Here is a 27,326-nt window from a genome sequence, read left to right on the forward strand (position 1 = left end):
TGCAGCAGACTGTTCTGTATCTGAGTCCTGTCCTCATTAAGCTGAAGAATCCTTGAGTCACCCAAAATCTAGAGAAAAAAAAAATCCCAGATGTCTGAGAAAGAAGAGGACCCAGCCTGTGTCCTTGGGTCTAGAAGGCTTCTATATGCATGTCCACTCATTTGACTGAAAAGTGTAAGGTGTGGCTGTTGATGGTTAGAGAAAGCCTTTGAGTCATACAAATCCAGTAGTTTAATGATTTGATCAACAATCAAGAGAGATTGAATGCCTGAAAAAACATCCGGACACAAAGGTTGATGACGTTTATCTGGTCTTGGACTTCCACCTACCCTGCGTTGGTTACTCATGGGAATATCAACAAGGTCAGGCACATGTGACATGCTGCTGGCAAACTGAAACAAAAGACACCTACCGAGAAGGGCTGAGGGGTTTGGGTTTTTTACTGTGTAAACATGTTGCTACATTGACAACAGCAGAAATGTTAATAACTTCCTTCTTCCTCAAGCAATTCCCATCAGATCCTCCGGTTCTGGTGTTGGGCTTTTTAAGTCTTTAAAAGGTTGTACTTTGGCCTACAATGCATTTTGCAGAGCTGATAAAGAAAAGGCTGTATTGTGCTCATACTGCAACCACATCCAAGTGATTGAGTCATTGCAAATTGTGCATGTGTGAAAAAACGAGGTGGTCCCTACAGTGTTTTGAATACTTACTGCATTTTTCTTTTTCAGAGAAGGAGGGTGCACATTCCTAGAGAGAGTTCCTGTTTGCAATATGCTCTCTTCTTTCCAAGTGCTTCATAAAACGATTGCCTCAACCCAGTACTAATGGATTATAGATTAAGCAGAAATGAAAAGGCACAGGACTGTTCTTTCATATTGTCTCCCAATTTATCTTGCTTAAGCAATAGATAATAATTGACAGAAGCAATTGAAGAGTCACAGTCTGATTTGCTTTTATCACTAGAAGTCTGCACTATGTTTATGTTATCTTTTGTTTAGGGAGGTGGTTCTACAATCATCTGAAGATTGGGGCAGAATCATTATGTTCTTACTGACATTCCAATGGACAGTTGCAAGTTGGCCCCACTGCAGTTCTCTGGAATGGATTTCAGTGCAGTACCTCTGAGGAGGGGCAAAGTGACTTTTAACCCCAGAGCTCTAAATTCAAGGTTCTGTTTGATTATATTCTTTTAATGTTTGTTTAACTTTAGTATTCATCTAACAAAATGGGATAAATACCTTTGTGTCAGCATAAACTATCTTGGGATACTTAAAAAGGGAGAAGTCCATGCATAAAACATCTGAAAAGTTTTTTTTCCATTAAGGAAAAGGCATCCAGTGATGGTGATATTTATCATCAGCAAGGGAATGGGAGAAAAAAAGTGAAAAATTCAATTCAGCATTTCTCAAGACTTCTTCATGCATATTATTTATTTGTCTTTCCTTAAAATATGAATGAAGTCAGTGAAATTGCTCTGTGTTGGAGGCTCTTCAAATTTCAGATGGAAAAGGCCAGGCTGTGTTTGTGTTTGTACTCTCGGTGCTCATGAAAAAATCAATGATTGTGGCATTAGGAAGGGCTGCTTCTGTCGTCCCTTTCTTAAGCTTTGCTACTTTTACTATTATCTTCATATTCCCATGCATCCATATATTTTTCTTCCATGGTTCTTTTCTTCACTCCATCAAGGAGTATTTCTCAGCCCTTCATGATGGTAAAATTGGAAGGAACAAAGGATTCAAAAAGAACTTATTTGGGACACGTTGGTGGATGAGAAACTCAACTTGACCTGGCAATTGCTTGCAGCCCAGAAGGCCAACAGCATCCTGGATAGTATCAAGAGACTGTAGCCAGCAGGGAAGGGAGGTGATTCTCCCCCTCTAATTTTTCCTTGTGAGAACCCACCTGGAGTGTTGCATCCAGCTCTGGAGTCCTCAGCACAGGGAAGATGTGGACCTGTTGGAGGGCCACAAAAATGATCAGAGGCATGGAGGACCTTTAAAGACAGACTGAAAGAACAGGAGTTGTTCATCCTGCAGAAGAGAAGGCCCTGGGGACACCTAAAGCAGCCTTTGAGTACTTAATGGAGGACTACAACAGAGCTGGAGAGAGACTTTTTACAAGGGGGAATGGCTTTGAACTGGATGAGGGAAGATTCAGAGATTTCAGAGAAGTTGTGGATGTGCCCTCTCTGGAGGTATTCAAGGCCAGGGTGGATGAGGCTTTGAGCAACCTGGTCTAGTGGAAGGTGTCCCAGCCTATGGCAGGGGGGTTGGAACTAGATGATATTTATGGTCCCTTCCAACCCAGACCATTCTATGATTCTATTTTAATTTATCTTCTTCCCTTAACTATGTTTCCCTCAATAATAAATATATTATTAAATGTATTTCAATTCATCAGGCATAGCAGGTATTGTTTTACTCTCTGTTTGGGTGACTGAAGATACCTTCAACAGCTGCTGCAACAGGAAGACTGCTCAATATTTGTCTCCCTTGGGATGACTCTTGCAGGATCTGATTTGCATGAATCAGCTCCCTCCCTGTACTACAGCTGGCAAACTACTAAATAGAAAATCATGGTTAATAGAGGACCATTGAAAGTGAGCAACTATATTGAGGACATTTGTCTTATCAATTTTTTCATTAAAAATATTAACAGAAGCTGCTACAGAACTTAGAGAATTTTTGAAAGAGCACAGTAGAACTGGATGTTGAATCCACATTAAATTTCTTCCTGTCTTCAAGGAAGATTTATTGCAGTAAAGTCTTCTCAGTTTTATTTACCTGTTTTCATTCCTTCATAATCACTTCAAAGAAGTGATTATAACAAAAGGATAAATAGTTGCATTTCACACAAAAGACCAAAATATCTTAGAATGCTTTATAATCATGTAACACCTCCCTCCAAAATGAAGTAACTTTCTTATACATTTGGTAAACTCTTTTTCTATGTACATCAGCACTATGGCACCAGCTGAATTCAGTGGAGTCAGAAATAAGCTCAATGAATCTTCTTCCTTTAGGCAATTTCTTAGATTTTCTTTAGCATGTTAAAAGTGAAGATTATTTCTAAGAATTGTATACTAATGTAACTTTTAATTTTTAAAAAATTTCTAGCCATATTTTAGATAAATACAGATTTCAACAAGTCTATCACAGTGTACTGCAAACATTACTTCTTAGAATTTAGGATTACATAATGTTGTGACTGGAACAATTTTCTTATGACAAAACATAGAAATTTTAGATTCTGCTTGAGTTGCTCAATGTTTGTTACTATTTTGGAGGATTGTTAAAATTAAACAGAGGTATTTTTTGGTACTGAAGTAATCTTTCAGGCATTACTTATTGCATATTAAATGCCTTTGTAGTACAAGACTGTCCTGTACTTGACACAGGACACTGTATGCACATGATTGGCCCCATTGATTGCAACAAAAATTATCATGCACATAAAGTAGGAGCATCCTTAAAATATCTTGATGACTTGTGGAGATGGTTTATTTTCCTATCAGTCTAAAAATATGACCTAGCTGGTTCTGATTACATCTTAGAATTTCAAGTAAGTACTTTCTTTACAATCTTTGCAATCAGGAAATGTAATACCAGGAAGAAATTAATCCCTCCTTGCAATGCATCACCTAATTTAAAAATCATCTATAAATTAAACAATATTTGGCTAAACCCTTGGAAACATTAGGTAAGTATATGTTTTTGAATCCTCTAAGGTGTGCTAAAGTAGGAGAATTTGTATAGCTGTGCAGACATCAGTACATGGTATTGTAGTATGTATGCCCTAGATTGCTACATAATTTTTAGTTTTTTATTTTATTTTTGACTATTTAAAACTTCAGGATTAACTTCACAGGTTTCTGGTTTTCTCTCCACTCAAAAGAGTTCAGCACAGTAAAACTTAAAACCTTAACCAAGAAAGAAGATTCCAGGATGCTCATTACTATTATTATTATTATTATTATTATTATTATTATTATTATTATTATTATTATTATTATTATTATTATCCTAAACCACTTTTTTCAACATGTTGAGGTTTTTAGCTACATTAAGAAAAAACAAAAACCAAACCAAAACAAAACAAAATCAAACCCCAAACAAAAACCCCCCAAACATTCTTTTTTAGCAGATCTCCATAAGAATGCTTCTGTTTCGCAGCAGGAAAATGAAATTATGTCTTTTTATTCTGTTCTCTGCTGTTTTTCTTTTCTAGAAAAGGAGGTAAAACTCCTTAGAAAAAAAATCCAGTGTCATAGACATTGTGGATTAATACATCCGTTCTAATTAACAGTTTCATAGAGGATGCCACTAGCATAGTGAAAACCAAACCCACCAAAGCAATTTGCTCTGGTGCATGACAACTTGCTCACTACCTGACATTAAAAATATTTTAATCTGCAGAAACTAGGAAAAAAAAGCAATGCCAATTATTCATGACATTTCTGAAAATTGAAGAAGAAAATTGGATTGTGCCGGGGTAATGATACTGGTAAATAAAGCAGAGGAAATAAGAGTGCGGCAAGTGCAGACGACGGGTGAGTTTTAGCATTAATGAGAGATGGTTCACGGCCACGCGATGGCAGCAGAGGCTGCGGAATGAGGGCTGTTTTTAACACTAAACCACGGATAAACAGGATATGCCCTGCAGTTCCTAACTCGTACTTCGGGTTCCAGAAAATATACATTATGTACATTTGCACTTAAAGAAGTGGCATGTTTATCAGACCAGAATTTTCTGTGGAGTGGGGCTACATACTTTTCATTACAAAAAAAAATACGTTTGGGGCAATCTTTTTTTCAGTAAGACAGTATTTTTTATCTCATTTTCCAATATTTCTGTCTGTCTTCCTCAGTTACTCAAGTTAGTTACACAAAGAATAGATAACTTCAATAAAAGCAAGATAGTTGCTTCCTTTTCCCTCATTTTTTTCCTAGTACTTTTGTCCACAGGAAAGAACTGTGGTATAAAATCCCTTTTGGGCAAAACCAGAAAATGAAAATCTAGAATGCTGTCAGCTTTCAGGAGGAGGACTAAAAAAACATACTTGTTCTAAAATAGAGTCTTGAACTAAGGAAGCAGAATTTTTTGACTCAGATCAGTATAGAGTAATAAACTCTATCTCTGTAATTTAAAAAGAAAACTGCAATCTGCTCATTGTATCCAAACTAGATGTTCTTTCTCAATTCATAGGCAGCTATTTATATATATATCCTTCATATGACAAGTTCTAAGAACTCAGGATTTGTGCAAGATAGTAAACAGAACCTTGCAACTCTACAAGTTAAAAAATACTTTTCCAAGAAGTTGAGATTTTTTTTCTTCTGAAATGTATAAAAGCAAGACTTTCCTATAGAATTCTTTCCTGCAAAAGGCACAGTCCCCTTTCTGTGTTCCAGATAGCACAGTTCCCTTTCTGTGGTCTGTTTCCATTATGTGTTCCAGATACTACACTGCAAGTTCAGCTTTAATCAAACAAGACAGTCCAGAAAAACCTCAATCAAAGCCTCTCTTCAATCAAGGCACATGCTGGAGCATGACATTTTGCAGATCTGAAAGGCAGCCAGGCAGAGTTTGGACAAGCAGCTTTCTCTATAGTTTTGATGGGCAGGAGCATGCACTGGATGTTCTCCAAAGTCCTATTTCCTGTGACTCTGTGAGAGTTGTCTTGAGAGTTGCCCTACCCTTCAGAAATGTGGCAGCTGCTCTTACAGAAAGTCATTCTTACAAAAGTGTTTGCTTTCCAACAAAACCAAGGAGGCTACAGGGTATGCACAGCACTGAATGCTGCACAAACCAGAGGTCTTCTCTCTTGGCCCCTTACTGGATTGCTCCAATATGGCAGAAAGTGGTGAGGAAGACCATAATCACCAGCTGGAGGACTGACTCAGCAATATACATAATTTTGGGTAGCCAGAAGAGAACTTGTTCACTAGTTCATATTCCACATCCAAACTCTTGCACTGGATGAATATGAACGAGTCATTGCAATTAGAGAGAGTTTGCCTACAGCACTGTGGATTCCCTTCCTCCAGCTTCTGATTCAACTGCTCTGCCATGACTACCTGAGGTGTTCAAAGCAAGCACTGTCTCACAGGGCCAGCAACACTGTAAATAAGCCTTTCACAGATAAACCTTGCTTGCTCATGATGCAGCAGCTTAAGGCATTACTGCTCTGCCAGGCTGAATAGTAGAAAAAACCCCATAGTCCCATTCTTCTACTGGTCCTAGGTTGGAGAGGGGTTATGAGTGTAATTTTGTAGACCTGAAAAGCAAAGAAATAAATTATCTGCCAGATCTAGTACTGATGGTTTAGATAGCATTTTCCCCTACAGTCTGAGGACTGGTAGATTAAATTACCTGCACCGTGAGCACATAGATTCACAAGGGACAGTACTGTTCAACCAATTTGGTTATGATACAGTCACACATCTATTGGCTGAAGGGAAGATAGTGAATGCAGTTTTTCTGGATTTTAGTAAGGCTTTTGATATTGCCCTTCACATCATCATTTTGGACAAGTTATCCAAACATGGGATGAGCTGGTTCACAATGCACTGGGTGAAGAACTGGCTGAAGGACAGGGCTCACACAGTTGTGGTGAATGGGATCACATCTGACTGGTTACTGGTCAGCAGCAGTGCTCCTCAGGGCTCAATCTCTTCTCTTCTCTTCTCTTCTCTTCTCTTCTCTTCTCTTCTCTTCTCTTCTCTTCTCTTCTCTTCTCTTCTCTTCTCTTCTCTTCTCTTCTCTTCTCTTCTCTTCTCTTCTCTTCTCTTCTCTCCTCTCCTCTCCTCTCCTCTCCTCTCCTCTCCTCTCCTCTCCCTCTTTCCTTCTCTTTCTCTTTCCTTCTCCTTTCTCTTCTTTTCTGTAAAATGGCTGTTCTGTGCAATAAGGGGCAAATGCAAGTTCAGGAGATATGAGAAGTTCTCAGGATACATCAGGAGAAGAAAACAGTCCTATTCAGGGACCAGAGACTTGTCAGAGACAACTGCAAATGCGTGTGCATTTATTCTGTGTACAACAAGCCAGCCAAGGAGCTCCTTCTGCCTCACAAAAGGCCTTAAGCCTACAAGGGTTTTTGTCAGCTGAAAAATGAATATGAGTTCTTTCCTTAAGGTGTTATGGTAGCTAGTTTCCCAGTTTCTAAAGAAAATGCTGACACATATCTGAAAATGCAGTGTCTGTCTCTTTTCTTGGATCCAACTTCCTATGGAATCTCTGTCTTGTTTATACTTTTGCTTGTTTTATTTCTTATCTTAGTTCAGCTTCTTTTCAAAACTCAAAGCTCTCTTCTTCCTCTTGCTATTACATTCTGATTCTTCTATCTACATCCTAATGTGAGTCTCCAATAGACTTCTGGTCCTTACTCAGAATTAGCTTCTCTTGCTTATTATTCTAGCACTAATGCTGTTGTATATTCTTGTGACTGATACCAGAAAAATATCAAGATAGGACCACTAACTGTCCAACTAACTTGAAAATCTTTCCCCAAAGCTATATCCTTTTTCTATGCCCTGATGTAACTTTTTAAATCTCCATTTGAAAACAGTATTTAGTTCTTATATTGAAGGCTAATTCAAATAAATTAAGAGCTAAATAACTTTTTTTTTTCTTTACTAGTTGGTGAAACAGATGCACAGAATATGGAATATAAAGTATGATTCAAAGAGATAATACAATAAAATATTTGGGATTCTGGAGAACTGAATCATGTAGCCAAAGACAATTTTGCACCTTTCACAACTTTCTGGTCATATACGAGTAGAACTGACAGGAGATTAGAGTGCAAAAATTAGTCATGCACTCATTGGCATGTGAATGCATCAGCCCAGTCTATCCAGCCTTTATTTTCTACCACTCAAATAAAAGTAGTACAAGGCTCTGTATTTTGAGCTGGGAAAGAACTCCCTGTCAGCTATTAAGGGAGCAGTCTCATTCAGTCCAATAGATACTGGGTTCCAGTTATGACTTATGTTCTTGTGTGTCTAAGACACCTCTGAAATGATCCAGGCATCCTTAGAGATTCTGGTTTTTGCAAGTAAATCATCTGATAGAAAAAGCAGGTGAGTAGGAGGAGAGGCACAGGTTATTGTGATAGAGCACGAGTTGTCAGAAGGATTATTGGGAGAGAAGAAGCTCCAGGATAATATCTACCCACATGCATTGCTGCTGAACTGCAGCAGCAGCAGATTCTCTTAAGGTCTGTAATTTAGGATATAGCCTTTGTGGAAAAATTAATGTAATGGATAAACTTCTCAGATTCTCTCCAGGAGAACTAATTCTGATCTCAGACTTTATTAGTTATTTCTGGCATACCTTTCCTGATTACAAAAAGCCTTTTTAATGTAACTGTACCAGAGAGTAATAGAAAAACATGGTCTGGGTTATCCTTAGGCATGTGTGAAATTTTTACTTGTCCATAGCTATCAAAGCATGAAAAAGTAGAATGAGGCAGATAGGCAATTTTTTCCCACAAGAGCCCAGCTAGATCCTTTAAAGCATCAAGAAACCTCCAGAATTTCTGGGAAATTCTGCCATGTGCCAATGAAATAAGCTAGTACAAGCTGTGGGTAGCTTTTGCACAAGGAGAAGCATCTGCCATAAAACCCACACTGCCTGGCAACTGTGTGGTATCTGTTGGGCTTCAAGGTTTCCACTGCAGGAGCAGAAATCAGACAATGGGATTGCCCATTGTCAGGACACATCACCATGTTTGAGGTAACAGTCTTTAGCCTTAGCAGAGTTTAAGAAGGAATAAATTATGTGAGGAATGTGGTGGCCTGGCGGTTACATGTTCATATTATTCTGCTGTGTTTTACCTTTTGTAAAATAATGCACAAAAGAAGTCAGGATCTGACATCATAGACTATTCTGGCTGTATTAATAACCACAGAGGGGGAAGAAAGCACAGAAACAGTAAAAATACCCAGAACATAAGGTAGCTGGGCTGCCTTTTTTCAGCCATATCCCTGTTGACTAAGGGATATGGCTGAAAAAAAAAAATAAATAGTTTTCTTTTGTCTGTTTCAGACTTTTCTGAACTTTTTTTTCTGAAACTTTTTTAGGATAGATGCTTTTAAAAAGGTGACATAAAAAAAAAGGAGAGACAAAAGCAGTGGAGGACCAGTTTTGAAATGAAGAATCATATCTATAAAAGATTAGCAAGGTTGTGTGGCATTAAAGGAAATCCTTGAGTGTCACGAGAGTGCTCATGAAGAGGGTAGTTTATGAAGAATTGCATTGCAGGTATTGGCTCAAAGTTTTAGCAGGTACATCCCCTGTGAAGGATCCTCCGAGGTGGGAAGGGCAGGTGGAGGCACTGATTCCTCCCTTTGGCAGACTGGAGCACCTGAACACCAGCTTAAAATGCTCCTGGGTAGCAAAGTGTGGACCCACCAACCTCACCTCCGTAGTACACAAGCCTCACACCCAGTTTGAAAAGAAAATGGAACGTGAGGACACAAAAGTGAATTGAAAATGAGAAAACCAGTACACAGGTTTAGAATAATAGAATTGTAGGTTCATAAAATGCCCCATCCTTGAAAGTGTTCAAGGTGCTTTGGATGGGGATTTGAGGAACCTGCTCTATTGAAAGTTATCCCTGCCCATGGCAGGGGGTTGGAACCAGATGATCATCAAAGACCTTTCCAACCTTCCAACCCTTCAATAATTCTATGGTTTACCTGAGGTAGATCGCTCATGACTTAGTTGATACAATTGAATTGATAATCCCTCTGCCACTGAAGCATGGGCGATAGAAGCACCTTGCGGATGGAGAAGGAGGCGGGCGGCTCGGCCACCGCATCATCACCTCAGGGCCGGGCGGGGCGACGCCACAACCCTTGGCGGCAGGACGCCGCGATTCCAGATGGAATGGCCGGGCTGGTGACCGGCGAAGCCTCAGGCAGGGATAAACAGCCTCGGTTGGCTCCTCTGCTCCCGGCCCTTCCCTCGGGCACAGCCCGGGGGCCGGGCCGGGGCACGGCGAGCGCGGCAGTGCCCGCCGCGGCTCCGCAGGGGGCGCTCGAGCGACGCGCCCGCCGCCGCCGGGCCCGCGCATGCGCGGCGCGGCGGGGCGGGGGCGGGCGCGCCGGTCTCCCTGGAGCCGGCGCCGTCGCGGCCGCAGGTCCCGGATGTAGCGGCGGGAGCGGGGCCGGCGGTGGGAACGGGCGGGGGACGCCGCTGGGGCCGGGGAATGGGCGCGTAGGGAGCGAGGAAGGAAGGGAGGAAGGGACCGAGCGAGCGACCTAGCAAGCAAGCAAGCAAGCAAGCGAGCAAGGAGAAGAGCCGGACGGAGATTCCCGCCCGGCGCCCGAGGTAGCCGCCCCCATCGGGGTCCCCCTCCGCCGCCTGCGGGCTGCGCGCCCCTTCCGTCCGCCCCAGGGCTCCGCCGCCGGGATGAGCAGCTCGCGGAACAACCGGGTGATGGTGGAAGGAGTCGGGGCCCGAGTGGTTCGCGGCCCGGACTGGAAGTGGGGGAAGCAGGATGGCGGCGAGGGCCATGTGGGCACCGTGCGCAGCTTCGAGAGCCCCGAGGAGGTGGTCGTGGTGTGGGACAACGGGACCGCCGCCAACTACCGCTGCTCCGGGGCCTACGACCTCCGCATCCTGGACAGCGCGCCCACCGGTGAGCGGATGGGGAATGGAGGCACCTCCACCCCCAGGGCGCTGGGTCGGAGGGCAGCACCCCGGGGTGCTCGGGGTCCCGTCCTGGGGAGCGGATTGCGCCCTTCCTTCTTCCCCTTTTAGAGGTGCGCCTTTGCCTTGGATTTGGGCGGGGGGAGTCAGGCACCCTCCCCGGACGTGGGTGTGTGTCTGTGCGCGTCCGTGTGTCTGTGTGTGTGTGTGTACACGGAAACTTGGGACGATCTACAGCGCGGGCCGCGGGGACAGAAGTTGTCCCAGGACTGCTAAACTGGAAACAAAGCAAAAGTGATCTGCCACAGACAGCAGGCTCCTGTTGTGCTGGGGAGGAGGTGGAGAGAGGCAGCCGAGAGGGTGATACATCAAGGTTTGGGTTTGCTTTCATGCCCCGATCCCCACTTCTTGAATTTATATTTTGGAGCAGTTTTGTAAAATACTGGCAGTCATCCTTGAATCAAGTATAGGGATAATTGAAGAAGAGATGTGTTCTACCTTTTTTGTAAAGGTTACACTAAGTGGTTGAAATACTGTGGTTTTGTGCCTGTAATCTGCACGTTGCCTTTTATCTGTATTGCCAGAGCTTCTGTAAAATAGTAAAGGTACTGGGAGAAAAAGAAGTGCATGAGTTGATTCTTTTAATGACTTAGCTGCTTGATATTTATGCTTTAAATCCTGTCATTTTGGACAATGGAATTTGATCTGCACTGACATTATGCGGCAGTGTTAGTGTTGAAAACACTGCAGGGAAATGTTCATTTTAGCACCTGTTTTTACAGTGAAAGCTCACGCAGAAAGATATAGATATTGTTAAGTTTTATCAGAAATATTGTGAGGTGACTTTTGGGCCGGTCAGGGCCTCAGTAATGAGGTGTTTGCACTGATTTATTGAGGCACTTGAGCTGTACTCTTTTGTAATATGTCTTTCATTTAGAACGTGATGGAGAGACCATCTTTGTGCCAGCTACGTGTAGTGTTACAGCAAGGAGAATTATAGCAGTACTTAAAGCTAAAAGACTTGAGGAGACGGAATCATAGAATTCATTCTAACTAATTACAAAAAACCTTGCTACGGAAAGAACCCCAAACATTGCATGGTTACCCTTTGAGATGGATTTAATTTTTCAGCGACTGGGTATCTTCCTCTCTGCTGGCATGATGATGATGGTTTTTTTGAAAATCCTTTTGCAATGGACTTTAAAACAAGAAAGAGGAGTTTTTCAAGTTGTCAGTCCTTGTCTTGCAGATGTTTATGCTTAGAAACTTTTACCTGTGTTTGATGTCCTGTAGAAACCAGTGGGACTGCTTCTTCTTAGAATGGAAGCATATGCATAAATGTTGCATATGAGCCTCGAATGCTCATTGTTCTAGCCCTGCCTGACATATTTACAAGCAGATGGTGTCCTCTTAACTGTATCTGGAAGCCTAGACTTAATATTCAGTTTTAAAACTGTCGTGTTTTTATTTCTGTTTTTTGCCTTATTCCTTTTGATTTTAATTTCTGTTTATACTTTTGTATTAGAATTTTAAGTTCTGTTTCAGATAAAACTGTGTATATTGTGTCACACACATTGCTGTTGTCAGGCTTAGCAAAATGGTATTTCTCTTCCTGCGGTTTCTGCTGAACATCATCCTCATCTTCATGGAACTGTTGTGTGTAGGTACCCAGGGTTGCTTTTTGCAAGAGGGAGTTACTTTTGAGGTCTTTATTCCCTGGAGATAGGAAGAGTAGAATTCTGTAAAGTAGTTGTAACAAAAGGGCAAAGTTAATAGAGTAAGGTGCTGTCAGTTTGGACTGAAGTCCTCTGTTTACTGCTGATTCACTTTGTAGTCTTGTCTAAGTCACTTTCCTTCTTCACCTTTTGGTAATGATTTGTTTTTTCTCCATGGTGGTGACTGTCCATTCTTTAGAGTAAGTGACTGACTTTGGATGATATAGTTTGATACTTCTCTAGGGACATTAATGTAAGTGGAATTAGATAACAGGAATTTCTTGTGGTAGTATTAATGATGATGTTGAGCAAGGAAATGTTATAAAGTATGGGGTGGCTTTTTGTTTGATGATACTTAGTGGAGTGTGTGTCATGGCTCTTATAGTTTAAAATGAAAAAAATTTTCTGGTTCATGAATTTACAATCACAATGTAAGTTTATGGGGAAAATAAATATAAAAGTAAAATAGTAAAAATAAAAATTGGTTATTGCTGGGAGTTCTTTCTATTATGTGTTCAAAACTAGTCTTGATGGTAAGTTCTTAGAAGTGGAGCTTGCAGCTGGAATTGCTGCTTTAAGTTTGAGGCCTGTGCAGCCAAGAACAGTAGGGGTGCATCAGGAACTTAGAGTGTTATAAAAGTTATGTTTGAAGGTCATTCTATTAAAAAAAAAAAAAGGCAAGTTGAGTTTGATTAATGTATGTGCATATATATGCCAGAACTATGCTTCATAGACTTAAAAGATAAACTGTTCTTGTCTTTCAGTGGTTGTAGGCTATTACCAGATGTGACACTATGTAACATCTTAGAAAACTTTAATAGCCTTAGTGCTATTAAGATTCTAGGATGGTCTTCTTAAAATAAAAACTCATTTACATGAAGAATGTCTTATAAACTCTTTGGTCCAGATGTAGTCATCTGGATCATGAGGGACTTGTGATATGAAGTTTGGGGTTGTTTTGGTTATGTCTACCAGGCTTGCTGTATTAGCTGCCCTTTGGTGTGGTCATATTTACATTGCCCACATTGCTTTAAGTGTGACAGAGCACTTGAGAGGGTTTGGTAAACCAAGGATTTAAAAAGAATCAAAATTTCACATGGAAGTAACACTTTGGGTAGATCCTGCATAACTGGCTCCTCAATAGAGAAAGTGCTCAGATGTGATACATCAGTAGTGCAGTGTGCTTGTTCAATTACTTGCTGATAATTCCTGTTTTTTCTATAAAGCAGACTTTTGCCAGGATCTACGAGTCTTGAGTGTCCCCCTTTTTTGACAGTGTTCTGGAAAAAACAGTTGTTTTCTGAGTTGCTGAAGAAAAGCAAGAAAGTTATAAATCCATGCTTTTTATTTAGAAAGGAAGGCAGCCTTTTGCCTGAGCTAAAGGCCAGACAAGTACCACGTTTGTAGAGAGCACATCTGGCTATGTTCACATAATAGCCATGAGCAATACAGAAACTTTTTCTGTTTATTCTCCTTCTGAAGATTTGCTTTCTATAGAGCAGAATTCATTTGTCATTCATTTCCTTTTTTTATACAGTTGATTCAAAGTAACAATATTATTTTCCTGCTGAAAGAATTTACCAAGTTGTGTTTGAATAAGGGGAGGTGGTGGAGGGGCTGGAGTCAGGAAATGGAAATCTTGATACAGAATTATCCCCCAGCTGGAGCGTGCATCAGTGCAGTGTGGAAAGCATAATGTGCTGTATTCTGGTAATACTGAAAATCTGGGTGTTATCTGCAGATGAGTGGCTTTCTGTATTGTATTAATAGGTCTTTGTACCTGAAAAGGGGCATAATTGATCATTAAGTCAAAAATATCAAAGCATTTTAAAAGACAGAGCACCCATGATTTATCCTGTGTGTTTGTTTATTTGTTCTTGCTTTTAGAACATCAAATGTAATTTACAGCAAGTTGTGTTAGTCAAGATTTTTTTAGTGGCTACTTGTAAATATCTACAGGAGCCCTCACAAATTAAAAAAATTAATAGCTTCCTGAGCAGTGGTACTTGGGAGATGTGTTCTTTTAAATAAACGTGTTCTTTTAAATAAACGTGTTCTTTGTTCTCCCTGCCCTTCCCCCATGTCTCCTACACGATAATCCTCTCCCTTCCTGCGTATCTTGTGATTCCCTTACCAGATAGGACACATGCTTTAGCAAGTCTGGCATTTTGTATCTGGAATAATAATTGGTCAGCTGGCTACTTCCAGATGGTGTATGTAGTAGATGAGTTACTTTTGTGGGAACACTCATTGGAGTTTTCATGCAGTTTTTCAGAATCTAACTGGTTATCTCTAAGAATTTTTTGTTTTCAATTTACCTGAATTCTGGCCCTAATGTAAAAATGGTCTGGGGTGAAGGAATAGGAAGAACAAAACATTGTTACTGCTTTTTAAATTGGGGTGTGTATAAATAATTTTTTAAGTTGTTTATAGTATCCCTTACCTGATGGTGGTATTGTCATTATGGCATGAAGGGATTTTAGTGCATTACAGTTCTGTAGAGAGTAATGACTTCATTGGAAACCAGCTTTTGTTTCTTCTGAGAAGTGAAATCACTACTGGTGTCTTCTGTTTAACAGTGAGTGAACGTGGATACCCCTTGTACATCTGATTTTACTGTTAAAATCCTTCTATTGGACAGCTGTATATTGCCATCTAATTATCTTCAGTACAAAAAACCTATTTGTAACAAATTCAACTAGCAATTTGAGCAACACTGCTTTTATTTCTTTTCACACTTGTAAGAGTGAGCATGGGTTTCAAAAACTTGTGAAGGGCTGTGAAATTGATGTATAAATGAGTGGTGACAGAGGAATGGTGGGCTAGGTAATCCAAGGAGGATTTAGGAAGAGATGAGAAAAGTGAAAATAAGGTATGGCATTAAGGTAGAAAACTAATATGAAATTCAAGTAGTAAAAAGCATTAATGACATGGGGATATCAGGAATATTGGATTTTATGGTGGACTAAAGGTGAAGGGACATAAGAAAACAGCAGTTATTTGAAAGTAACTAAGCATGGTGAAAGTACCCTTCTCATTACCTGGTTTGTTTTGGGTTTTTAAGTGTATATGACACAAAACCTGTTTAATTTTGAAATAGCCTTGTTCTAGAAAATTTTGAAGAATATTTAGAAGTTTAAATTTTTCATGATCTCAGTTTTGAGAGCTAAAGTGCTCTAGCTCTCTTTTTAGCTACAGTGCTCTTTTGGTGCACAGCTGGTCAGCTGTAGGCTGCTGTTTGAACTTTGAAGTTTTTATGGCACTTCAGTTTATTCCAAGGGTTTAATGAAGGCTTTCTTTCCTAATAGAAACTTTGTAACATTTGTGTTTCTCAAGCTTTCTTAAACAGCCTTGAAGAGGGGAAGAGTTTATGTGGCAGATTTTGCTTTTGGCTCAGGATTTTAGTTTGGCTCCAGAGCCTACACTTGATGCAGCCTCCTGGTCGTTCTTACATACTGTGCTTTGATTTACATCATGGATGGTTTGGGAGTGCATAAACTGCTTTGCTTTTTGGTAAAAGTAAATTGAAATTATCTCAGTACTGATGAGCCTTCAGTCCACTGGGTAGAACCAAGCTGGTCTGAAACTCTGGACATAATGTCTCCTTCCTTCCCCCTGAGTATCTGTAGTGCCACTGTCAGGTCCTCAGTGCTGAGTTGTGGCGCGTGGATGGTTAACCAGCCGATGGACACCTCAGTGATGCAGGCTGTCCTCGTGCCACCCAGGGAGGCCCTGGAACAGTGGAACAGGGACCCTCACTGCAGCACATGGGGGAGCCCATGCTCAAAGTGTTTTCCTGAAGGAGTAAAGCTTGTGGAGAAGACCCATGATGGGGCAGGGGAAAAGTGTGAGGAGCTGTTATGGACTGACCTCCGTTCCCCATCTGCACCAAAAGGGTTGTCAAGCTCTGGAGCAGTCTGCCCAGAGGAGTGGTGGAATAACCATCCTTGTAAGTATTTAGAAGATGTGTAGGGATGGTGCTTAGGGACCTGGTTTAGTGGTGATCTTGTTAGTGTTAAGTTAATGGCTGGACTTGATGGTCTTCAGGGCCTTTTCCAACCAAAAAGTTTATGTGAGTTTAATCTACCCTGGGAAGAAGCGGGGAGATAGAGGTGTTTGGAACGAAGGAATGCAGTTGTCTCTGCAAAGACGGTGAAGTTCTGGGAGAAGGTGTTTTAGTTTTTGTTTTCCTTACCATCCTCTTTTTTTTTTTTAATTAGGTGTAAATTTTCCCCAAGTTAAATCTCTTTTGCCTGTGATGGTGATTGGTAAATAATTTCACTTTTAGCTTGACCTAAGCTGTTTCATTTTGTTTTCACTCTTTGTCCTGTTGAGGAGGTAGAGTGAGAGACTGGTTGGGTGAATACCTGATAGCCAGGCAAGGTCAACCTACTACCCTTGTGTACCTATAATATCTAGTTGAACTTAAATATGTGTTAAAGAAGATAGATCAAAAATTCTTTCAGAATAATTTTGTTTGTATTATGACCGTGAATAAGAGTTTAGTATCACATTATGTAATCAGTAGTAGCACCTTGTTTTATCCTTTTTTTAGCAGATGAAGTTCAAGGTGTCTTAGTCCACTGTCACCAGAAGCATACAAATCTGCTTCTCCCTCCAGATCTCTGGTGCAGTGGTTAGACATTCTGTAACAGGATTACTTGCCTGCTCCTGCCCTGCAATTCTTTGTTTCTCATGGCAGTAGTGTTGAGCAGCACCTCAAAGAATGGGATTGGGAAACCAGTTCAGCTGAATATTTTTCCTCCTGGCTGTTTTCCAGCCTGGTATGTTTCTTGATGCATTTTGCATCCCAGCTCTGCAAAAACCTTTTGCTCGCATAATGGAAAGAATGGAGCAGCATGGTCAGGTGAGGCATGCGCTGAAGTGGGTGTTGCTGCTGGAATCATGTGTCAGGGAATGGATGAAGAAAGGCCATATCTCTATCAGGATGGTGTTAGGGATCTGTGAGATACAGAAACGTCCCTTTAGATCAGATACTTTTAAGTACAGACATGCGCTGTTCTTTTTTTAAGTCCCAGACACTGTGGTCAGTAAAATGACTTGAGTCAAATATCTTTGTATGATTTTTTTTCTTGATCTTTCCTAAACAAATTTTGCTGAGTTTTGCATAGCTGCTTTTGCCTCACTGTCAAGAAGTGTTTAGTTTTTATTTAAGTTTACAGTGAGATGACCTCTTTTGTATCACATGATTCCTGATTATACTGCTCTTTTGCTGTTTCTTCCTGCTGTTTGGTCAAGTGGAAGAATCCTACAGCACCCAATTCCTTAGTCCCTTCACATCCAGAATAAATGTATTTCTTGGCCAAATGCCTTCCCAAAAGTTCAGCAGGCATTAAAAAAGAATATAATCAAGAGATGTGTAACTTCTGTTTCTATTCTGTTTCTTCTGTTCTTCTGTTCTATTCTGTTTCTTCTAACTTTCTATTTCTAACTTTAGCAATCAGTTAGAAATAACACCAAAACAAATATTACCTCTCAACCCCAAGCACTGTAACTAGTTAGTCTTTTTAAACAAGATGACAAAAACACAAACAAGATATCTCTGTGCTTTTAATGTATCCACTCTTGTAGACTTCGGCTTTGAAACCAAAAGAATAGTAAAATGCTTCAGTACAATCCCCAGAGCAAGAGGGATGTGGTCATACTGAGATTCAAGTAAAGGGCTGCAAATGTGTTGCAAAGAATCTTAAGGGCGTCTGGTAGAGGAAGAGAATGAGGGATCTGGTGATGCTTAGTCTGGAGAAGAGGAGGCTCAGGGAAATCTTAAGAGTGTATATAAATGCCTGATGAATGTTGTAAGGAGGATGGAGCCAGGTTCTTTGCAGTGGTGCCACATGACAAGGCGAGAGACAATGGGCACAAGTTGAAATACAGGAATTTCCACTGAAACAGAAGAAACAGTTTTTTTCCTAGGGATGGTTGCATATGCTGTGTTGTGGAGTATGTTCTTGGTGGTGCTCAAAACCTTGACTGGATATGGTCTTGGGCAGCCAGCTCTAGCTTGCCCTGCTTTGAGCAGTGGTTGTTGGAAGAGACAATTTGCAAACCTTACTTCTAACCTCAGCTATTACGTGTTTCTGTGAAATGATCAAACAAGAAGGCATTTCCTTCAGTTTTGTCTTTCCAACTGTTGATTTTTCTTTGCTACAGATGGCTCAGCTGTTGGGTGTAAGTGACTAATAGCTTTATAGTGAATTTGGCATTAATTTCTGAAAGCATCCCTGATGGAGGAGGCAAAATCCATTCTTTTTCCTCACTTAGTTTCAAATTGATCTGGGATTTTTTTTAAGGGGAAGTGATTGGGAAAATTCCGTGTTACTCTAGCTTCTTAGTGCTCATTTCTGTCTAGTGCTACAGACTGAATGCTAGTGCTTCTCTCTTCTATTGCTCAATTTTTTCCAAACAGTAGAATTTGATTTTTTTTTTAATAAACTTGTGGCTGTTCCCTGTATTTAGAATGGGTGGATGGAAACTCTGTGACTGATCATTTTTGCTCTGCTGTAGCTTGGCAGAGCTGTAAGGCTAATGACTTGGGATCAGTTTTTATGGAAGGCTTGGCAGAGCTCATGCTAGTGGGTTACATCTGGTCTGTCTCTGGCACATTCATTTTAGAAACAAAACCAGAATAACAGTAAAATGCTTCAAAAATGGTAACAGATTTTCATGAAGCTAATAGCATTTATCCAAGAGAGCTTAATTTTTTTCCTGTATAAAAAAGAATAGAGACAAGCACTTAAATTTTCGAGTGTACAAAATGTGTAAGTCAAAGCAGTAATTTTTAGGCTGCCACACTCAGTTGAGCACAGTGGCCTTTGTGATGTAACGTGTGTTGATAGCTGTACTCCAGAGATAAAATTCTAGATTTCCCTGTGTGTTTTGATAAACCCATTTCTGACCCTTTAACTTGTAGTTAAAAGATTTCTCATTTTCTTTCTCTCCTTTGTATAGATGGAAGGAAGCAGACATAGCCTTCTCAGCTTTTTAAGCTGAGAGAAGATAGAATATTTCAGGAACAGACTGCCAACTGGAGATATGAGGCAAAGTCCGCTATCTTTTCCCTTCAGTGGTTCAGGCTGATAGGGTAGAAGCAGCAGCCTTTCTTTATTGTTAAATTTCTACTATATGGTTTCAAGTTATAATGATGTGCAACAGAAGTCTGTAGTGATGCAGCAAAGTTTTTTGGTTTTTTTCTTTTTTCTTTTCCTTCCACAGGTATCAAACATGATGGGACTATGTGTGATACTTGTCGACAGCAACCTATCATTGGCATCCGATGGAAATGTGCTGAATGCACAAATTATGACTTGTGCACAGTTTGCTATCATGGGGACAAGCATCACTTGAGGCATCGTTTTTACAGAATTACCACACCGGGAAGTGAAAGGTAAAACCTAACTTTTTCCTCGTGAAATCAAGTAGAAATAGGTATTTGTGGTTAACTTTGAAGCTGAACATTTGGTTACTGAAATTTGGATTAGGTAAGAGAGTAAGAGGCTTGAGATTCTGTTTCTGGGAGACAAATAGCTAGGATAAGTCTTTGGATCTTGGAAAACATGGAAATTTTAGGAAGAACAGAGTACAGGAAAACGTTAGGATATGATTATTCAGTTTTGCTTAATCTCCTTGAGGCTTTCCTATTTTTTGTGTTCTCATATAGCAGCTTTAAAACAAAGGCAATTACCCTTATGCTATGCCTAATCACAAAAAGATTTGTCGATGAATTCTGAATGTGAAGGTTTAATTAGGTTCAGTAATGGTGTGGACAGACTGAGGGGAAATACCCTCCTTGAAGGTTATGGGAGGTAGGATGATCTGGACTTGGACTTGAACTGCTTAAACTGTTCACTACAGGAAGCAGAGAAAAGATGCTATGAAGGGTTGTTCTGCTCTTGCCTTGGTTTTCATGTTCTTAAGCATCTATTATCATCTCTCAGTGGAGAACTTGGAACAAAATTGCATTTAGTGTGTCCTTTTATAGGTGTTCTTGACTTTAAATAACTTGTCTCAGTCCAAAGCCCCTCTTTGTACATGATTTATGTACCAGTTAAGTGGGAACAGTGATATTTACCTGCTGCTAAGTACTTGGAGAGCTATGGAAAAACACTGCGTAAAGGCTACACACTGTGGTGTCACCTCTGTGATGTTTCCTGAATGGTCTTTCATTAAATCATCAAAATATTTTTTTTTTTTAGATATGGTCCTCATTTGAATGTGACATGTGTAAGACAACATTTATATCTTCTTCTTGGAGAAGTTAGATTTACAAGTATGCTGTAAATTAGTGGTGTGCTTTAATCAGTTCTTTTACAGTTAAGGGAAGTGGCTGGAGCACACAGCCTGAGGTCTCAAATTATGTCTTACAGGGTCTGTGTTTACATTCTCAAGTGCTTGCTTAAAGGTTTTAACTGTGGCTCAGATGCCCAAGTCAGTGGCTTAATCAAAACATAAGAACTTTTTGTTGGTTGTTTTTTGGAGGCTCACACCAGTAACTTTAGGTACCAAATAAATGGGTATCGTAAACTTACCCTCAATGGCAATGTTGAATGCAGAACAAGACTTAGAAGTTGGACTTTGAGATGCTGTCTTAATTTAGTTAAAGGAGAATAGGTGACAAAATACATATGTTTTCTATTTATTTGGTTTTTTTGAAGTCTTGTTGCTTTTGAGAATGCTTGCCAGACTTTTTTTCTTTTTTAAGCTGAGGTTTCCTTTGTAGTTTTAAGAGGTTGGTTATGGTGAATACAGTACAAGTTTTAGTTTTACAGATAGATTATACACTGTGTAAAATATTGCTGGAAGTTTTTTGCATCTTGTCACTTTCTTCCTTTCTTTGTTTACTCTCACTGAGCTCTTATCTAGAAAGCAGCTTCTTCTGCCAAAGAGCTGTTTCTATTGGATCAAGCTTAGCTGAGAACAAATGATGGAAGCTAACTATTTTAGGGAGGAGAAAAGGGCAAAACAGTGCTGTTGAATTTGAGGGATGTCTCACAGGAAAAATGGCAAGAGACATGTAAGAACGTTTTGATGAAGGGAAGCATAAGCTCTTACAGTTTTATTTTTGGGTCTGGGATATTGTATGGGTGGCATAATGAAGTAATGTATGTAGGTTTTTGTCTCAGTTTTGTAGGTTAAGAAAATTCTCTAAACGGGATTACTTTGTGTTTTTGATAATTTTTATGTTTCTTAGGGAAAAAATGGCCAGTATTTTCATGTGCTCTTTATATTGATTGTAACAGTTGAACTCTTTCCTTGTGTGCCATCTGCTGGATGTTAAAAGTTAGCAGGATGCTGAGAAATTTCCTGAAGTGGTCAGGAAACATTCCGAATGTCAGCTGAAAAATTCTCATGCCTGGCGACATATTCCTGGTATGAAGCAAGAAGCCTTGTTACATGAAAATTGGTGGCTTTTGAGATTACTATTTCTAGTTAAATAATCATGAACCATTCTGTTTAGGCTTCTATACTTCAGTTCTGCTGAAGTCAGAAGGAATAGAAGACGTTTCCTTTGAAAAAAACACATAATATGACTGAAGAAATGGATGCTACTATATTGACTTAAATTTGCTAAAAGATGCTATAAAAATCATGTAGAAAAACTGAGAGGAGGGAAAAGAGATGCTCTTAGTAGCATAATTCTGAATAAAAGTGACAGAGCAGTTGTGGGACAGAAGTATTGGCTTAGAGCACATCTAAGAGAAACAGAGATGTGTTTATATGGCTTTGCACGTACTTTAATGATTTCAATAATATAAGTACAGATCTATATGCAGGCACTTACAAGATGAATGCTGGTAGTAGGAAGTCTGGAGAAAAATTGTTAGAATTTTAAAAACTAATCATGAACATTCAATGAATCAGATTTCGGAAGTTCATGGGGTTTTTTCTTGTGTACTGCTTGTGTGATTCATGCACTGAAATCTGCAGTTGTGGGTTATTTTTGTTTTAAGATGCTCTCCTTCCCATCCCCAAAGATTTGTTTTGGACTTCCTTTATTATGTTGACATTTGTGGGTTCTTCTTTTAATAACTTCAGGGTATTGTTGGAGTCTCGACGTAAATCAAAGAAAATTACAGCAAGAGGAATCTTTGCAGGTGCCAGGGTGGTGCGAGGAGTTGACTGGCAATGGGAAGATCAAGATGGTGGCAATGGGCGTAGAGGAAAGGTAAAGATAAAACTGGTTTAAATAAGAAACTGCACCTCTTTTTGCTCATGTAATGGCCTCAGTGGCCTTTTTAATTGTAGAGCAAAAATACAATCATGAAAGCTTGAATTTTAGTTGTCTGGGCACTTAATCTTTTCTTGTAATATTTAAGCATTTTGGAAGAGGAGGGTGTGTACACCATAGCCAGTTCTTTTACATTTTCATTTGCATTTTTTACAATATCAGCACAGATTTTTTGTTAATTCTTAATTTTTTGTCATTGTTGTCTGTTTAGGATTTGTAGCAACATTAAGATCTTGAGCATATTTCAGCATTACTAGAGAGCTGGTATATAAACAGAGCTATCAAGAGTAGCCCTTTCTAGTCATCACTACATTCTGTAATCTTACTGCTTGTGGGCCAGCACATTTTGTTTTCAGTGCTGGCACCCTAGGGTTTTGTTTTTCACATAATGATTATAGGGATTTCTCCACTTTAAAATCAAAAAGCTTTGCAAGTTCTGGGTGTGGCTATTATGTTACTGGCTTAGGACAGTCTTGGAGTGCTTTTTATGCAGTGCTATAGTAAAAATATTTGTATTTATTGAAAATTGTATGGAATGATAAGTTACTTATCATAACATTTGTATATTTTACTTTTACAACTTCCATTTACCTTGAGAACTGATGAAGGTTTGGTATAAGTATGAACTCAAAACAGGCAGTGTAAAATACACTATGATTTTTACCACCAAATTTGAGAATTGGATGCCCTTGTATCTTGGCGACCTGGTGTTTTTTGTTGAATTTATTTTTAATACACTTAAACAGCGTTTAAAGGAGAGTGAAAAGTTCCTGACTATGATATTTAGCCTATTTTATATTCTTGTTTAGCTTATTTTATATCCTAGACATTTATGGAAGCCTTAGGACTTTTGGGGATTTCGTTTTGAATTTTACTGAAAGGAAATAGTAAGTCTAAATCTTTTAAGACAAGAGATATTTAAATGCAGCTTTTTTCATGTTGATTATTTACTCCTTCCCATGTCAAAATACATTGAAATCTCCGAAACTTTGCAAAATAAGAGTCTTATCGTGCACAGTCTGCTTTATGTACTAAATTTGTATTAGAGAGATTGTTTACCTGTACATCTGGAAAAATATATAAATGCATATAAATGTTTTTAAATGTGGAAAGGTAGGTCGTAGCTAGCAGAAACATTGTTTAAATAAATATAAGTAAGAGTGAAAGCAAAATCCGTAAACTGGTTTTTTTTTATAAATAATGGAAGTGTTTTCAGAATTTGATGCATGGCCTCCTGATTTCAGAAATGTCAGGGAAAGACATTTTCACTCTCCTTTTGTACTGTTGTTAAACATACTGGCTCTGGAAATAAAACTGGGTCTTCACATAGTGCACAGCCACCAGGCTAATGCAAGTTAAACCAGACATATTGAAGCAATTAGAATAGTTTTCATCCTGTTTCTCTTAGTTAATGATGCTTCTGGTAGGAACATATCAGAGCTGTTCAGATTTTGTTCTCTGGTTGTGTAGTTAGATAACCTCCAAATATACAAAAGAAAAATAGGCCTACAAAGTATACAATCAAACTGCTGTCTTAACACACCCAGGGAACACCTGCATCAAGCAGAAGACAGCTTCAGAACAAATTTTATCAGGTTTAGTAAAACTACAATATCATTAATTATTTTGAAGAGATGAGTAAATTTTGAAGTTCAAATTGTACGTCTGAATCTTTGCTCTAGAAACCAGTTTCTTATTTTCACAACTGAATAGGTAACTGAAATCCAAGATTGGAGCGCGTCGAGTCCACATAGCGCAGCATATGTTCTTTGGGACAATGGTGCTAAAAACCTTTACAGAGTCGGCTTTGAGGGCATGGTAAGTATAAAGGAACACAAAGGGTAAAATGCATGGTGGGGGAAGGGCAGTAAGAATAACTTGTGCTTTATGGTCGTGCTTTTGTAATATGCTTTGTCAGTTTGCATGCTGGTTGTCAGGTCATTGTGAATCCAGCTGTAAGGGTCATGCATATGTATTAGTAAGGAAGTCTGATCTGGGAATTTACTAAATGTGGATAACTACAAGTTAAGAGCTGCTTTCTGGCACACTAAATATTTGCCTCACACACATTTATCTTCCTGTGCTACTGTTGTGTTTAGATTAAAATTCAGAAAAGAATGGCAAGCATAGTTAAAAACTTCTTTAAAAACCCTGTTTTTCAACTCCTGAACTGTTCTATTGACTTCAAATTTTGGTGTGATTACTGCAAGATTTGCAGTTTTCAAATTACTTCAATACTTGGAATGCTATTGAGAGTAATTTTATTTTTGCAAATGGAAGGGTGTTGAATTAAATTACAACCTTAATTTGCTTAGCACTAAATTTTTCTGTTTCCTTTTGAAGCTTCTCCAGCAACTTCTTCAGCTTTAGAAAGAAAATGGGTCAGACTCTAGCCTAAGTGCCTTCTGTTGCTGGGTTTTCTTATCCTAATGTGGGTCAAGGAAAGGTTACTTTGATTATCAGCTGCTTAAAACATCTTAATTAGCATTTTCTCTGCATGATTTTTGTTTGATTGTGAAGGGGAAAACCATGTTAATTTAACATTGAAGTGTCATCTTGTCAGATGTGTAACAGTAATAAAATGTTAAACAATGACCAGTTACTTTTTGAATGTAAACTATTTGACCTTATAGCCTCAATTACAGCTAATTTTAATACTTAAAATGAAAATAAATACCACTTTTGTGGTAAATACATATTTTAGTGTTACATTTAAAAAGAGTAAAGTAATTTAGTGTAGCTCAGCTTTTCTGATGCATTAAGATCCTAGGGGCAAACTATGAGTCAGTATTAAATTATGTGCTTCATGGTGTCCCCCCAGTTCTAAAGAAAATTCTTTATATACTGGCAAAAATGAATGTATGTTGTATTTTGTAGTATAACATTAAATAAATGTTTGGTGTCTTCTCTTGTGTGATACATGGAAAGGTAATGGTTACAAAATCTAGATAGAATGAGATACAGATCAACTGAATTTTTGTTGTTGTGGTTGTTATGACTTCGGTTGCTATGTTAAAATTTTTGGACTACATAATAAAAGTGCTGTGGAATCACTGAAGATTCCTTCTGGTCTCATGAAAAAAGTACATTTGAGATAGGTTACATTCTGCTTTGAAATACTTATTCCCTTAATTAAAAAAAAGTTATTATTTTTAAATCAACTATACTGTGTTTCCCAACTTTTGCCACCTTTGAAAATGTTAAATATTTCTAGAAAACTCCATTAAGTACTGCAGCTGTAAATTCACACAAAACTTGTGTGAATGGTGGCCCTTCACACAAGTTATGTAGAAATACAAATATTTGCTTAATTAAAAAAAGCCTGTTTAACTGTGTATGTAGATGTTATTTTTAGGATAATAGAGAAAAAAATATGTACACGTGGATGTACAGAAAGGATAATTGGAGGCTGTGTAAGTAGTGCTTACCTGATTGTAATCCATTCCTACACTAATTTTATCTTTGGTGTTTTCAAAAAATGCAACTTTCACTTCAGACAGAATGGATTCTTGAATATCTATGAGAGTCATTTGAATGTAATGCTTAATTTTATAACTGGCTAATAATTTATTAAGTGTACAATTCATTATTATTGTTTACTACTATTTATGTGCAGTTATGTAAAGCTGAGACTGTCAGAAAGTTCACATAAAGTTGGGGCAAACTTGTTTTGGTACTTGGAAATTGGTTTAAAATGTCCAGGGAATGTGGAATCAACAATACTCAAGAGTGTGTAGCCATGTAAATACAGCTGGGAAGAGACCCTGACTTGCAAATGGGTAACACTTGACTCATGCTAATGGAGCTGATTAAAGAAACACAGCTCATTATTGTAAGTCAGTGTTCTTGTTTGATAGCTTATAGGCTGCATCTGGTCCTCAAAATTAATCTATCTGGCCTGCCAGCTTTGGAGAGATGAGGTTTGCCTGGTGGGGCAGCAGGTGCTGACTGAAAACATGCATTTATTTCTGGTCAGATACTTGGAGGTTTTATTTGTGTTTGCTGTGTTTACGTATGAAGTGGCTGAGAAGTGCATCTTGCCTCTGTTTTTTGGGGTTTTTTTTTTGTAAAGTCTGACATTTAAGTCTGGGAGTTTCTGTTGCCACAAATCACAAATTCCCAAATTGAAATCTGTGTTTACGATGCTGTTAGGTCAGATAAAATGTTTGCTACATCCTCAGTAAGAATGAACTACTGTTGGCTTATATGGTTTGTTATGCTACTCACATTTCTTACCTATATGTATTCAGAGTCCTGAGCTGTCAACCAAATAACCTGCTTTGCACATTTTTTCATTTCCAAAAATGTGTGAACACATCCTTTTGCAAGAAAGAGAGGTCATATGGAATTAAAAAGTTAATGGGAAGATTGTGATTTTGCTTTTGGGACTTGTGACTGGATTTTATTTCTTCATACCATGTGAGTGGAGGATGTAAAGCTGGTGACTTCCATTGGTTTTCAGTGGAAAATAGTTCCAGCTACAGGAGTGTCCTAAATCAATTTCATCATTTAGGAGTCTGTTTCTTTCAGAATTTCTTTTCTCTGTACCACTTGCCTTTTTTTGCTGTGAGTAGCCTCTCCTTGTTTCTCATTTTGGAGGATTGTGCTTTCATCTGCGTAGCCTCTGAAAGAAGTATCTGTAGTTATCATCCATCATTGTCACAGTGATATGTCAGCCATCTGTGTTGGTGTACTTTTTTCCACAAATTCCA

General features: G+C 39.0%; 1 protein-coding gene across 3 annotated transcripts in view; it reads left to right on the plus strand.

The window, feature by feature from the left end:
• Positions 1–10,133: 10,133 nt before the first annotated feature.
• Positions 10,134–27,326, plus strand: part of MIB1 (MIB E3 ubiquitin protein ligase 1) — a 77,538-nt gene continuing 60,345 nt past the window's right edge. For 2 of the 3 annotated variants that reach the window (XM_071418186.1, XM_071418189.1), the window contains exons 1-4: positions 10,135–10,642; positions 19,602–19,773; positions 22,422–22,551; positions 24,328–24,432. In XM_071418186.1, the coding sequence (XP_071274287.1) occupies positions 10,414–10,642; positions 19,602–19,773; positions 22,422–22,551; positions 24,328–24,432 (636 nt within the window). In that variant the 5' untranslated portion in view covers positions 10,135–10,413. Of the gene's footprint in view, positions 10,643–19,601; positions 19,774–22,421; positions 22,552–24,327; positions 24,433–27,326 lie in introns of all 3 variants that reach the window. The other variant, XM_071418190.1, reaches the window with a different exon arrangement.

This window comes from Agelaius tricolor, unplaced genomic scaffold (assembly GCF_023055355.1).
Source record: "Agelaius tricolor isolate 1412-34295 unplaced genomic scaffold, bAgeTri1.0.p SCAF_2, whole genome shotgun sequence".
In the NCBI taxonomy this organism is placed as follows: Eukaryota; Metazoa; Chordata; class Aves; order Passeriformes; family Icteridae; genus Agelaius; species Agelaius tricolor.